General features: G+C 36.7%; 1 protein-coding gene across 2 annotated transcripts in view; it reads right to left on the minus strand.

Annotated features, from left to right (window-relative positions):
• MDGA2 (MAM domain containing glycosylphosphatidylinositol anchor 2) overlaps positions 1-15,738 on the minus strand; it is a 904,469-nt gene that overhangs the window by 428,120 nt on the left and 460,611 nt on the right. For both annotated transcript variants that reach the window (XM_072629633.1, XM_072629632.1), the window contains one exon: positions 5,735-6,004. In XM_072629633.1, the coding sequence (XP_072485734.1) occupies positions 5,735-6,004 (270 nt within the window). The remainder of the gene's footprint in view (positions 1-5,734; positions 6,005-15,738) is intronic.

Consider the following 15,738-nt stretch of genomic DNA (forward strand, 5'->3'; position numbering starts at 1 on the left):
TTCAGGAATGTGTCCCAAGGAAGAGGCACACTTCATTGTTTCCCGTGGAGTATAAACCTGTTTCTGAATGTGCAAAATAGAGCTTTTAATAGTATCTTACTGAGTTCTTGTGAGGATCAAGACATGTTAGATAAATTACTTTCCAAGATTAAAAGAAAAACCCAAAAACTGGTGGGTCAAACAGCAAATCATAGAAACAATCAATAACTTCAGTCAAAAGAATTACAATAATGAGACAACCACCCAAAATTCATGGGATGCAACAAAGGCAGATCTTAGGGGAAGTTATATATCTCTGAATGCTTACATGAATAAAATAGAGGAAGAGGAGATCAATGACTTGGGCATGCAACTGAAAAAGGTAGAAAAACAACAAATTGAAAATCCCCAATTAAATACCAAATTAGAAATACTAAAAACCAAAAGAGAGATGAACAAAATTGAAATTAAGAAAACTATTGAATTAATAAACAAAACTAAGAGCTGGTTTTAAGAGAAAATGATACAATTGAAAAACCTTTGGTTAATCTATTGAAAAACAAAGGAGAAATCCAAATTACCAGTATCAATAATGAAAAGAGTGAATTCACTTCCAATGAAGAGGAAAGAAAAATAAATAGAAATTATTTTGCCCAGCTGTATGCCCACAAATTTGACAATCTTAGTGAAATTGATGAATATCTACAAAAATATAAATTGCCCAGATTAACAGAAGAGAAGCAAAATACTTAAATACCCCCATCTCTTAAAAAGAAATTGAACAAGTCATCAATGAACTGCCCAAGAAAAAATTTTCAGGGCCAGATGGATGTACAAGGGAATTCTATCAAACATTCAAAGAACAATTAATTCCAATACTATATAATTTGGGAAAATTGGCAAAGAAGGAATCCTACCAAATTATTTTTATGACACAAATGTGGTACTAATAGTTAAACAGAGAAGAGCCAAAACAGAGAAAGAAAAACGTAGATGAATTTCCCTAATGAGAATGGATGGAAAAAAATTAAAGAACATATTTAAAAATTGCAGCAATTTATCTTGAGAATAATGAACTTTGATCAGGTAGAATTTATAACAGGAATGCAAAGCTGGTTCAATATGAGGAGAACTATCAGTATAATTGATCATATCAACAACAAAGACCAACAACTAACAGAAACTATATGATTATCTCAATAGATGTAAAAAAAGTTTTTGACAAAATACAAACCTCATTTCCATCGAAAACACTGGAGAGCATAGGAATAAATGGAGCATTCTGTATAACAGTAAGTAGCACTTATGTCTAATGAATATAAAGGAGATATATTTGTGATAAGACGGGGGTGTAAAACAAGGATATCCATCATCACCACTATTATTGAATATGGTACTAGAAATATTAGCTTTAGCAATAAGAGAAGAAAAAGAAATTGAAGGAGTTAGAATAGGCAAAGAGGAAAATAAGCTATCACTCTTTTGCAGACAATGTGATGATATGCTTAGAGAATCATAGATGATCAAGTAAACAGTATTTGAAACAATAAAAAATTTTAGCAAAGTTGCAAGAGACAAAATAAACACACACAAATCATCTGTATTTCTATATATTACTAACAAAACCCAACAGCAAGAGATGGAAAGGGAAACCCCATTTAAAGTTACTGTTGACACTCTAAAATATGTGGGAGTCTACATGCCAAAACAAACCCAATATGAACACAATTACAAAACACATTCCACACAAATAAAGTAAGATACGAATAACTGGAAAAATATCAGTTACTTGTGTGTGGGTAGAGCTAATATGATACAAATGACAATTCTACCTAAATTAATTTACTTATTCAGTGCCATACCAATCAAACTATCAGATAATTATTTTGTAGAGCTAGAAAAAATAATATCAAAATTGATCTGGAAGAAGAAATCATCCAGAACTTCAAGGGAATTAATTAAAAGAAACGCTAGGGAAGGTAGCCTAGCCATACCAGATCTTCAATTATATTATAAAGCAGCTATCATCAAAACCACTTGGTACTGGCTAAGAAGTAAAGGGTAGATTAATGGAACTGGTTGGGTACATATGACACAGTAGTTAATGACTATAGCAGTCTACTGCTTGATAAACCCAATGATTCCAGCTTCTAGGATAAGAACTCACCGTGTGACAAGCACTGCTTGCAAAACTGGAAAATAGTATGGCAGAAGCTGGGCACAGAACAATGTCTGACACTGTACATCAGAATAAAATACAAATGGGTACACGATCTAGGTATAAAAGCTGATGCTACAAACAAATTAGGGGAGCATGGAATAGTTTGTTTGTCAGATTTGTAGACAATGGAGAAATTTATGATTAAACAGGCAATAGTGAACATTATGAAATGGAAAATGGATAATTTTGATCACATTAAACTGAAAAGTTTTAGCACAAAGTCAGTGCAACCAAATTAGAAGTGAAGCAGAAAACTGGGAAAGAATTTTTGTAACTAATTTCTGTGATAAAGACCTCATTTCTAAACTACATAGGTGACTGAGTTAAATTTACAAGAATACAAGTCATTCCCCAATTGATAAAAAGGTCAAAGGATATAAACAGGCAGTTTTCACAGGAAGAAATTAAAGCTACCTAGAGTAACATTGAAAAATGCTCTAAATCACTACTAATTAGAGAGACGCAAATCAAAACAACTCTGAGATACTACATCACACCTATCACATTGACTAACATGACAAAACAGGTAAATTATAAATGTTGCAGAAGATGTGGGAGAACTGAAACTAGTGTTCATTGTTAGTGGAGCTGTGAGCTGATCCAATCATTCTGGAGAACAATTTGGAATCGTGCCCAAAGGGTTCCAAAATATGCATACCCTTTGACCCAGCAATACCTCTTCTAGGGTGGTATCCCAAAGAGATCATAAAATTAGAAAAGGGTCCCACATGGATAAAAATATTTATAGCAGCTCTTTTATGGTGGCCAAAAACTGTAAATCAAGGGAATGCCTATCAGTTGGGTAATGTCTGAGCTATTTGTGGTATATGAATGTAACATAATACTATTGTGCTATAAGAAATGACAAACAGGTTGATTTCAGAAATACCTGAATGAACTTATGTGAACCGATACTGAGTTAAGTGAGCAGAATCAGGAAAACATTATACACAGTAGCAGCCACAGTACATAAGGACTATTTTTGATAGACTTAGTCCTTCACAGCAATCCAAGAACCTAAAGCATTTCCAAAGGACTTATGACACAAAACACCATCCACATTCAGAGAAAGAACTATGGAGTCGGAACGCAGAGTGAAGTAGACTATTTTATCTTTTCTTATGTTTGGTTTTGTTTAGTTTTACTCTTGCTTTCTTCTATTTGTTTTAATTCTTCTGTACAACATGAATAATGTGAAAACGAGTGACTCCATGTAAGACTGCACACGACCTTGTGGAGGAAGGAGTTAGGGAGGGGGAGAAAATTTAAACCTTATGGAAATGGTTGTTGAAAACTGAAAGTGAATTTAAAAAATTTGCAGGAGGAAAACGGAAGAAGAAATCCAAATTATGTGAAAAATGCTTGAAATCATTTGCTATTGATTAGAGAACTGAAAATCAAAACAATGAAGTACCACCTTTTAGTTTTCGAATTGGGTACCATGATAAAAAAGGAAATGACAAATGCTGGAGAAGATGTAGAAGAATAGAGATACTAACGCTCTGTTGAAGTTATGAACTAGTCCAACAGTTCTGGAGAACAATTTGGAACCATGCCAAAATGGCAATAAGATGCATACCCTGTGACGCGCTAATACCACCACTGTATTTCAAAAAGATCGAAAAAAAAGAGAAAAAGAATCTATTTCTATAAAACTACTTACAGAAGCTCTTTTTGTTTTGGCAAATAATTGGAAATTGAGAGGATGCCCATCAATGAGGGAGGGTGGTGGTATAGAATTCTGAAGAAATTCTATAGTGTTATAAGAAATGATAAGCAGGTTGCTTTCGGAAAAACTGGGAAGTCTTATATGAACTGATGCAGAGTGAAATGAGCAGAACCAGAAGATTGTTGTACATAGTAACATCAATATATAAAATGACCACTTGTGAAAGATTTAGCTCCTCTGATAAAGACAATTATTCAAGATAATTGTAAAGGACCCATGATGAAAAATGTTATCAGTCTCCAGGGAGAGAACTGATAAATCTAAGTACAGAGTAGAGTATGTTTCTTTCACTTTCTTTATTGTTCTTGGTGTGTGTGTGTGTGCATGTGTGTGTGCGTGTGTGTGTGTGTATGTGTGCTTTCTTTTGTAACGTGGCTAATACGTAAATATATTTTGCATGTTTTCTATCTACAATTGATAATATATTGCTTTCCTCTCAATCAGTTGGAATTGTGAGAGGGAGAGAATTCGTAGCTACTTTTTAATGAATGTTAAAATTTTTTAAATATAAATTGGGAAACATTTAAAGAAACAAAAATATGTTTTTAAAAGATTATCATTACTATTATTACTAAGTGTTATTTTTGGATTTGATGAATCAAGTTCACCTTAGTGGCATTCTTAATAATATTGAATAATGTTTCATTATCTTGGGAGGCTTGGTTTTTATTGGGGGGGGGGGGTGTATACGTGTGTGTTTTTGGCTAAGAACATGAAAATTTAGTTAGTCCTCCTAAGGACCTTTATATTTCATGCCTACATATAATCTAAAAAGCCGTTTTATTTACTTTTTCAAATATTCAATTGGATCCTTGATGATATCAATGCGTGACTTTCCTTTAAACCATGCAATACCTGCGCATCTTATGTGACATTTGCTTGTGCTATTCCATAAATTCATCACAAGTGGTCTACTCAATGCCCTGGAGGTATTCTTTTGACATGAAAATATCAACATAGCACAGAGACTCAGTTCTCCCTCACTTTTGTCTTGTGACAAGCCAATATTTTTGTTTATCCATAAAATTTTTGGATGGCATCTTTGCTTTTCTTCTTTGTAACTGCATGTTTGTAATACATTCACAGCTATTGTGTATGTATTTTTACCTCTAAGTAGTATTATTTCAAATTTATCAGAGACTAGTGTTCCATGGCTCATAGGCATAAAACAATACCTGTAGAATAACAGGTCTTTGTTTCAGGGAGATGCTTGTGTTCATTAAAGTTTTTAAATGTCTTTATCTTTTGTGTCTCTATCATTTCATATAGAGTCTACATACATACATAGGCTTTTTTCATGTCTGTAGTCTGATATTTATATGTCTCCTCTCTCTCTATCCACTCCTTCAGAAGGAACTCTGTGAAACTTCTGGTGCTCTTTCCTTTAAAAGGCCTCTCCTTTCTCTTTCTGATGTCATCTTTTAGGTCACTGTCTGCTTTTAAAACCAAGATTACGAACTAGCCTAAGTTCATCAACTCAATTTTGTTATAAATTCTGCTGTAAAGCTTTTATCATTAGCAGGATGATCAGGAGGTCAGTAAAACAATTGAAACTCAGGAACCAACTGAGATGAAAGATGTGTACTAACTCTTTTGATGAATGCATCTATATTCCAACAACATAATTGCCATTTTTAAAAGATTCAAAAATTTGTGGAGCCCTTATTAAAATAGAATATGTTTTTCAAATAATTTCATAGTCTCGTTTATATGTATACATATATATCACACCACTGCCAACATTCATCTCTTGAGAAATTAGATTATTTTGGGAAATAAAATTTTAATTCTCTAGACAAACTTACCTCTCACTATGATGTTGGTGGATTTCTTGGCTGGGTTCCCCACATTATTATTGGCAATGCAGCTGTAAGTACCAGCATCATCCAATGTGATGGCAGGAATGGTTAAAGTTCCTCCATTCAGTACAATCTTTTCAGGAAGAGTCCCAAAAGACCTTGCCCAGGTAAGTGTAGGGGTAGGCTCACCTCCTGTTGTAACACATACTAAAGTTATCGCCTCTCCAGGATTTACAACTATGGGATCATCCACCAAGAGTTTAATTGATGGGGAAGCTGAAAAACATAAAAAAAAAATAGAATATGTACTTCCTTTTAAAGTTTTCTAATGAGTTCCATAGTTGTAATTCATTTATTTAAGCTACATACTAACAATATTGTTTCCTTTTCCAAAATTTATTCTCACACAACTTTCACTAAAATTAAATTGACATAGCAAGTTTAAAATCATATATATGCATATATACATCTATATAAATGTGCTACATTAAAAAACTAGATTTTAAAAATCGAAAGAACTAACCAATTACTTAAATGTGGCATTTAAAGTAGTGTCTCCTAGAGTAATAATGATGTTTTAAAGTTTAAAAATTTTTTTTACTTAACTGTTTATCTCTTAGCATAAACATTAAAATATTGAGATGGATCTGTGATCTCATCAATTCAGATACTCTCTTCAAAGATGTAGCTCACAAACCACCCTTAGTTATATGTTGTGCGCTGTTCACATCTACCATACATTTCTCTACTCTTTTTTTAATACCAAGGTTGGTATTAAAAGAAAAAAATGGACTTGACTTCCAGATCATGTGGATAATAAAATGAAGGAATATAATTTTTTTCAATCCCCAACAATCTTAATCTCTTTGTAAAAAAAAAATTAAAATCGTATGATAGAAGTAGAGCAATTGCAGCTGTTTCCATAGCATAAGAAATCAAAAAGCCCAAGAAGTTAGCAGTCATGTTAGAATGGAGAATTCTAATCTGTAACATTCTCCCTTAGTACCCTTTCCCTAATAACCTCCATACTCTGGAATACTATACAAAACAACCCACCATTTTGTGCTTGACTCACTCAAGGATTTCTCTTCTGATGCAATCTCCACCTACACATGTTAGCCTGGTGTCCTATTTCAAAAAGTAGTGGGCCTTAATTCTGCCTAGCTATGTAAAGAAGAAGAAGAGATAGATGATAGAGAGATAGACAGAGACATAGATAGATAGACAGACAGATAGACTGATAATACAGTGCCTTGAATATAAATACAGGTGAAAATATACACGAACCCTGAAAACAAGGAGTTTAAATTCTAAAGGAAATAATGAAGTGCCTGTATTGTGCCAGGCACTGTGCTAATTGACTTAAAAATATCTCATTTGATCTTCCCAATAACCCTGACTTGAGTGTTATTATTCCCATAAAACCCAACAGGCCTCTGCTTTCAAACACCAGCCAGCTCAGCACCGTGTAAGCTGCAGCATTTAATTTCTAGCTGAAAGGACCAGAGGCCACAACACACAAAGCCACAAAGGTTTAGGCACAAGAACTATGGGACAGAGCTCCCTGTGTCACACATGAAGAGATCTACCTTAAAAGTCAAGAAAAGGGTTATGATGATGAGTAAAAACCAAAGTAGAAAAGAAAAAGACCACAGAATCTTTCTATGGGAGCAAGGACCAAAACACAAATACCAAAGAGGTCAACATTCAGACTGTACTCCTGTCTGAAATTTCAGAAGGGAGTATGAAGCACAAAGAACCTTCTTGGAAGAGCTCTGGAAGGACTTTAAAACACAAATTAGAGAAATAGAAGAAAAACTGGCCAATGATTTTTAAAATATGAAAAAAGAATTCACTAAAGAAAACAGCTCCTTAAAAAGGAAAATTGGACAAATGGAAAAGGAAGTAGAAAACCTAGCTGGTGAAAATAACTCCTTAAAAGGCAGACTTTTAAGCATGGGAAAGAAGATGCAAAAGTTAACTGAAGAAAACAAGTTGATAAAAAAATAGAATTGGGCAAGTAGAATCTAATGAATCTATGAGACATCAAGAATCAGTTAAACAGAATCTAAAAATAAAAAGATAGAGGAAAATGTAAAATGTCTAATTGGAAAAACAACTGACCTGTAAAATAGATCCAGGAGAGAAAAATCTAAGGATTATTAGTCTAACAGAAAACCATGATTTAAAAAAAAGAGCCTGAATAATATTATCCAAGAAATCATGAAGGAAAATTGCCCAGAAGTCCTAGATTCAGAAGACAAAACAGTGATCGAAAGAATACACTGTTCACATCCTGCAAGAAAACCCAAGCTAAAAACACCGTGGAATATCATTGTCAAATGAAAGAGAAAATACTTCAGGCAGCCAGAAAGAAAGAATTCAAATACTGAGGAGCTACAGTCAGGATCACAAAGGACCTTGCAGCTTCCACATTAAAAGACTGAAGGAACTGGAATAAGATATTGCATGAGGAAAAGGAACTGGGACTACATAATATTTCAGGCAAGGAGATGGACATCCGGTGAAATAAAAGATTTCCAGACCTTCCTAATGAAAAGGCCAGAACTCAATAGAAAATTTGATCTTTAAACACAGGTTTCAAGAGAGGTACAAAAAAGTAAACAGAGGAAAAAAGCTTGTTACAATATGGGGAAACTGTTTATATCCCTATCAGGGAAGATGATACTTGTTGATCTTGAGAACTGTATATTTATTATGAAATGTAAAAGGGATATAGATAGATAGATAGATAGATAGATAGATAGATAGATAGATAGATAGATAGATAGACAGATAGATAGATAGATAGATAGATATAAGTGGTAGATATAAATAAAATGATGAAATGATAACAAATGTGATTTAAGTGTGCAAAGGAATACCAATGAGAGACATGAAAACGAGGAGGCAGAAAAAAATAAATTTCATCACAGGAAGAAGCACAAAAATATATTGAAGTAGAGGAAAGAGGGGAGGGAGACAAGTATTGTTTGAGAGGTACTCTCATCTTATTGGATCCAAGAAGGGTGCAACAAACTCAGTTAAGTATAGAAATACAACTACCTCTATAGGAAATAGGAGGGGAAGAGGGAGGGAAAAAGGAGGGGAGGCTAAAAGGGATAGAAGAAGTAGTAAGGGAAAAGGGGATTAAAAGAGAGGGGGACTTAAATAAGGGAGGGAAGGCTGAGGGAGGCAAGGGTCAAAAATTGAAACATTATTAGGGAGGGTAAGGGAGAAATAAAAGCATAAACAAGAGGAAAGAGGATGAAAGAAAAGACACAGATAGTAATCATAAGTGTGAATGTGAATGGGATGAACTCTCCCACAAAAGGGAGATGGATAGCAGAAAGGATTAAAAAGCATAATCCAAAAATATGTTGTTTACATGAAAAACATTTGAAAAGGGAGATTCACATACAGGAAAGGTAAAATGTTGGAGCAGAATTTATTGTGCTTCAGCTGATATAAAAAAAAAGCATGGGTAGGGGCCAAAGCCAAGATGGCAGAGTAGAAAGATGCATATATGTTAGCACTTTCCCCACAGCCCATAAAATACTTGTAAAAAATGACTCTCAACAAATTCTAGAGCAGCAGAAGCCACAGAACAACAGAGCAAAAGAGGTTTCTAGCCAAAGTGAACCTGGAAGGCTGACAGGAAAGGTCTGTCTCACAGGACATTGAGCAGAGCTGAGCCCAGCCCTGGCCACACAGCACTGAGAGAAAAAGGACCTGAACAGACCGTGGGACAAAGTTACTAGCAGAGAGGATCCCAGATACCTCAACCCACGAGAAGCAAAGAAAGCTCAAAAGATCAGTGTGGGAGGGCTTTCCCAGCTGGGCAAGTGAGAAAGGGGTTCCTCCAGCAACAGCCAGAGGCAACAGCAGAGGCCCTGGCAGTAGACTTTGGGCAGCTAGGGTGGGCGGGAAACAATCTGGGTCCATAGGTCAGACACCTCAGCTTAAAGCCTCTGGCAGTAGGGAGTACCTGATCTAAACCCCTGTTTAGTGGGGAGTGACAACCCTGACCCCACCCAAAAACCCAGGGAAATAAAGCAGGTGAGGCAAATCTCAGCCGCAAATATGGCACTGGGGAAAGGAGGGACAATAGCACCGTCCTCTTGACAAAGGATTCAGAAGTCAAGTGACTAACTGGGAAAATGCCAAAAAAGGGGAAAAAAATAAGACCAAAGAAAATTACTTTCTTGGGAAACAGGTGCCCCCTCCCATCCTTTCCAATGAGGAGGAACAAAGCATACTGTCAAAGGAAGCCAAGACTCCTGCCTCTGTGGCCTCCAAAGGGAACTTAAAGTAGACTCAGGCAATAGAAGAGCTTGAGAAATGAATTAGCAGCTTGCTGAAGGAGAAGAAAAAAATGCTGGGGAAAATAACATCTTTAAAAAGAAGCAAACTCAATTGGAAAAAGAGGTCCAAAAGGCAAATGAGGAGAAGGGGACTTTAAAAAGCAGAATTAGCCAAATGGAGGAGAAGGTTCAAAAGCTCACTGAACAAAATAGCTTTTTGAGAGAGAGAATTGAGTTCATGGAAATGAATGACTATGAAAAAACCAAGCAGTTAAAAAACAAAACCAAAAGTTTGAAAAAATAGAATATAATATGAAACATCACATTGAAAAAGCAATTGACCTGGAAAATAGATCCAGGAGAGACAATATAAAAATTATGAGACTACCTGAAAGTCATGATCAAAAAAAGAGCCTAGACATTATCTTCCATGAAATTAACAAGGAAAACTGTCCTGATATTCTGAAAACAGAGGGAAAATAAATTTTGAAAGAATTCACTGATCACTTCCTGAAAGAGACTTGAAGAGAGAAACTCCTAGGAATATTGTAGGCAAATTTCAGATTTCCCAGATCAAGGAGAAAATACTGCAAGCAGCTAGAAAGAAACAATTTGAGTACTGTGGAAATACAATCAGGATAACACAGGATCTGGCAGTTTCAACATCAAGGGATCAAAGGGCTTGGAGTGAGATATTTCAGAAGTCAAAGGAACGGGGATTGAAGCCAAGAATCACCTACCTAGCAAATCTGAATATAATACTTCAAGGGAAAAAAACGGTCATTCAGTGGTATAGTCGAATTTCAAGATTTCATATTGAGGAAAAGACCAAATCTGTATTTAAAAATTTGACTTCCCAAGACAAGAATCAAGAGAAGCATGAAAAGGTAAACAGAAAAGAAAAATTATAAAAGACTTTCTAAAGCTGAACTGTTTACACTACATGGAAAGAAAATATTTATAACTCTTGAAACTTTTCTCATTATTTCGGTGGGTGGAGAGATTGTACATACACACACACACACACAGAGCATAGGCTGTATTGAATTAGAAGATATGATATCCACAAAAAAATAAAATAAAAATTGAGGGGTGAAGGAGGAAAATACTGGGAGGAGAAAGAGAGAAATGGAATGGGGAAGGCTATAATTCATAAAAGAGATAAGAAAAATATTGTTTAATGGAGGAAAAGGGAGAAGGGGAGAAAGGAAAATTGAAGCTACTCTCTCCACATATGGCTTAAGGAAGGAATAACATACTCACTAAATTTGGTATGAAAATCTATCTTACACTACAGGAAAGTAGAGGAGGAGGCAACAAGTGGGTGAGGGGAATGATAGAAGGGAAGGTAAACAGGAGAAGGGAGTAACTAGAAATAAATACTTTTGAGAAGGGACAAGGTCAAGTGAGGGAATACAAAATAAAGGGGAATAGAGTAGGATAGAGGACCATATAGTTAGTATTACACGACGAGATTATTATGGAAGTCTATTGCAAAACGACACATATTTAGTCTGCATTGAACTACTTGCCTTCTCAGTGTGAATAGGGAGGGAGGGAGGAAGACAGAGAAATTGCAATTCAAAGTATTAGAAACAAATGCTGAGAATTATTATTGCATATAACTGGGAAATAGGAAACACAGGCAATGGGGTATAGAATGTTATTTTGCCCTACAAGAAAAGGGAGAAGATGAGGATAAGGGAAGGGTGGGGTGTGATAGAAATGAGGGTACGTTGAGGGAAGGGGTAATCAGAATGCAAAGTATTAGGAGGTGGGTGGAGTGCAGCGATGGGGAGAAAAACTGAACATGTTACAAAGGGATGTAAAAGCGATTAGTATTAAAACAATTCACTGAGTTAATTACTGAGACTAAATCAGAGATATCTTTAGTTAGGGGAAAAGAATTTTAGTCTAAATTCCCTAGAGGCAGGTAACCTTGGGTAGAATTTGGCAATGATGGAAAAGTCAAGGTTTTAATGGTAAATTTGATCTTAAGATCTTTATCTAATCAGGAACTAGAACATATATAGAAAGACATGTAAACCACTTAACACTTGCCTCAAAAGATGTTCCTTAGCCAATGTGAAATTATAGTCACATCTGAAACCTAGTTATTGGAACTTGCTCTCATAAAATGCTATAGGACTATTAAGTGACTGTTGTTCTGAATCTAACTCCAGGTATGGATAGCAAGAAAGGTGGTCTGAGCCTCCAATCCATGATAGCAGTAAACCTGTGAGATTGTCATATGAACTGAAAAAAGGTGTTCTCATGGGAAGGGTGGGAGAGGGGCTTTCAGCCTGGGCTGAGGTAGAATTCTCCTGACTCAATTTCCCCACTGACACCTGGTAGACTTTAAGCCTGACTGAATGCAAGTTGACAATCTACTTCTGCCTGGAACTGACAAGAAGGTGGGGAGATATTGTTAACCTACAATGTCCCTATCCTTGGTGGCAATTTCCTATAGTCAAAAGGTTTGTAACCTTAATACCAGATGTATTAAATTACAGATTGTTGTTAGGGGAACATCCGAGGTTAAGTCTAAAATTAAGCTATTAGGCCTAGGACTTTAGACCAAAAACAATAAGTTAGGGTCTTTTAATTCTTAGTAATAGTGTGGAGACAATTAGGTCGAGAGCTTGTGAAGTTAGCATACATAATTATTGTTTGTGTCTCAGTAGGTAATTTTTTTCTTTTTTTATTGATTTTTTTGATTTTTAACATTCATTTTCACAAAATTTTGGGTTCCAAATTATCTTCCCATTTGGCCCCTCCCCCCACCCCCAAACACCGATCATTCTAATTGCCCCAATCACCAATCTGCCCTCTCTTCTACCATCCCTCCCTTCCCTTGTCCCGATCGTCCCTTTTGTCCTGTAGGGCCAGATAACTTTCTATACCCCTTTACCTGTATTTCTTATTTCCTAGTAGCAAGAACAGTATTCAATAGTTGATCCTCAAACTTTGACTTTCAACTTCTCTTCATCCCTCCCTCCCCACCCATTCCCTTTAGAAGGCAAGCAATTCAATATAGGCCATATCTGTGTAGTTTTGCAAATGACTTCCATAATAGTGGTGATGTGTAAGACTAATTATATTTCCCTCCATCCTATCCTGCCCCCCATTGCTTCTATTCTCTCTTTTGATCCTGTCCTTCCCCAAGAGTGTTGACTTCAAATTGCTCCCTCCTCCCATTGCCCTCCCTTCCATCCTCCCCCCCTACCCTGCTTATCCCCTTCTCCCCCACGTTGCTGTATTGTAAGACAGGTTTTCATACCAAAATGAGTGCTCATTTTATTCCTTCCTTTAGTGGAATGTGATGAGAGTAAACTTCATGTTTTTCTCTCACCTCCTTTCTTTTTCACTCCACTAAATAGTCTTTTGCTTGCCTCTTTCATGAGAGATAATTTGCCCCATTCCACTTCTCCCTTTCTCCTTCCAATATATTTCTTTCTCACCCCTTAATTTCATTTTTTAAGACATGATCCTATCCTATTCAATTCACTCTGTGCTGTGTGTGTGTGTGTGTGTGTGTAATCCCACCCACTACCCAGATACTGAAAAGTTTCAAGAGTTACAAATATTGTCTTTCCATGTAGGAATGTAAACAGTTCAACTTTAGTAAGTCCCTTTTTACTTCTCCTTGCTGTTTACCTTTTCATGCTTCTCTTCATTCTTGTGTTTCAAAGTCAGTTTTTCTTTTCAGCTCTGGTCTTTTCATCAAGAATGCTTGAAAGTCCCCAATTTCGTTGAAACACCAATTTTTCCCCTGAAGTATTATACTCAGTTTTGTTGGGTAGGTGATTCTTGGTTTTAGTCCTAGTTCCTTTGACTTCTGGAATATCCTATTCCACACCCTTCTATCCCTTAATGTAGAAGCTGCTAGATCTTCTGTTATCCTGATTGTATGTCCGCAATACTTGAATTGTTTTTTTCCAGCTGCTTGCAATATTTTCTCCTTGAGCAGGGAACTCTGGAATTTGGCCACAGTGTTCCTAGGAGTTTCTCTTTTTGGATCTCTTTCAGGAGGTGATCTGTGGATTCCTTGAATACTTATTTTGCCCTCTAGTTCTACAACATCAGGGCAGTTTTCCTTGATAATTTCATGAAAGATGATGTCTAGGCTCTTTTTCTGATCATGGCTTTCAGGTAGGCCCATAATTTTTAAATTATCTCTCCTGGATCTATTTTCCAGGTCAGTTGTTTTTCCAGTGAGATATTTCACATTATCTTCCATTTTTTCATTCTTTTGGGTTTTTTTTTTGTGATTTCTTGGTTTCTCACAAAGTCATTAGCCTCCATCTGTTCCATTCTAATTTTGAAAGAACTATTTTCTTCAGTGAGCTTTTGAATCTCCTTTTCCATTTGGCTAATTCTGCTTTTTCAAGCATTCTTCTCCTCATTGGCTTTTTGAACCTCTTTTGCCAATTGAGTTAGCGTATTTTTCAAGGTGTTATTTTCTTCAGCATGTTTTTGGATATCCTTTAGCAAGGTGTTGACCTGCTTTTCATGCTTTTCTTGCATCTCTCTCATTTCTCTTCCCAGTTTTTCCTCCACTTCTCTTACTTGATTTTCAAAATCCTTTTTAAGCTCTTCCATGGCCTGAGCCCGTGGTATATTTATTTGGGATGTGTGGGATACAAAAGCCTTGACTTCTGTGTCTTTCCCAGATGGTAAGCATTGTTCTTCCTCATCAGAAAGGAAGGTAGGAATTATCTGTTCACCAAGAGAGTAACCTTCTATAGTCTTATTTTTTTCCCCTTTTCCGGGCATTTTCCCAGCCAGTGACTTGACTTCTGAGTTTCCTTTCCACCCCCACCACGCCTCCAGATCCTCCCAGCCAGCGCTTGGGATGTGAGATTCAAATGCTGCTTCTCAGCCACAGGGCTTTGGGCGGGGGCAAGGCTGTTATTCAGTGTGACATTAAGTTTAGGTGCTCAGGTGGGGGCAGGGCCACCTCATGGGGCTCAGTTCCCTCAAGGGGTTTATGGGGAGACCTTCAACAATGAATGTGGGCTCCTGCCTGCTTGGGGAGCCCCTGTCCGCCACCATCCCCCCCCTTGCTGCTGCCTCCTGAGGGGGCCTGTGTTATGGGGACACCTCACTCCTCTCTCGACCAGCCAAAGAGACCCTCTCACTGACCCTTGTCATCTGTGGGTGAAGGGACCTGCGTGGCTGCTGGAGATTCTGTCCCTGAAGCCCACTCGGATCTACTCCTCTTGGTGCCTCGCAGCCAAGGTGGGGCTAGGTTCTGCTCTGGGTCCGGTGTGCGATAGACCTTTCGTGTCAGGTTTTCAGGGCTCTCTGGAACAGAAATCTCCTCCACTCCGCTGTTCTGTGGCTTCTGCTGCTCCAGAATTTGTTGGGAGTTATTTACAGATATTTTATGGGCTGTGGGTTCGGAGCTAGCATATGTGTGTCTTTCTACTCTGCCATCTTGGCTCTTCCAGTTGGTTAATTTTTTAAAAAAATTCTTTGTAGTCTACGTTGTAAATGCTTTAAAAGAAGTATCACGACTAAAAGCTGGAATTATTTTATGTGAAATGAAGTGCGTTAAAAATTAAAAATTAAAAAAGCAGGGGTAGCAATTCTAATCTCAGGGAAAGCAAAATCAGAAATAGATCTAATCAAAATATATGAGGAAGGAAATTATATCCTGGTAAAAGTCATCATAGAAAACCAAGCAATTTCACTGATAAACAT

This window comes from Notamacropus eugenii, chromosome 1 (assembly GCF_028372415.1).
Source record: "Notamacropus eugenii isolate mMacEug1 chromosome 1, mMacEug1.pri_v2, whole genome shotgun sequence".
NCBI classification, from domain to species: domain Eukaryota; kingdom Metazoa; phylum Chordata; class Mammalia; order Diprotodontia; family Macropodidae; genus Notamacropus; species Notamacropus eugenii.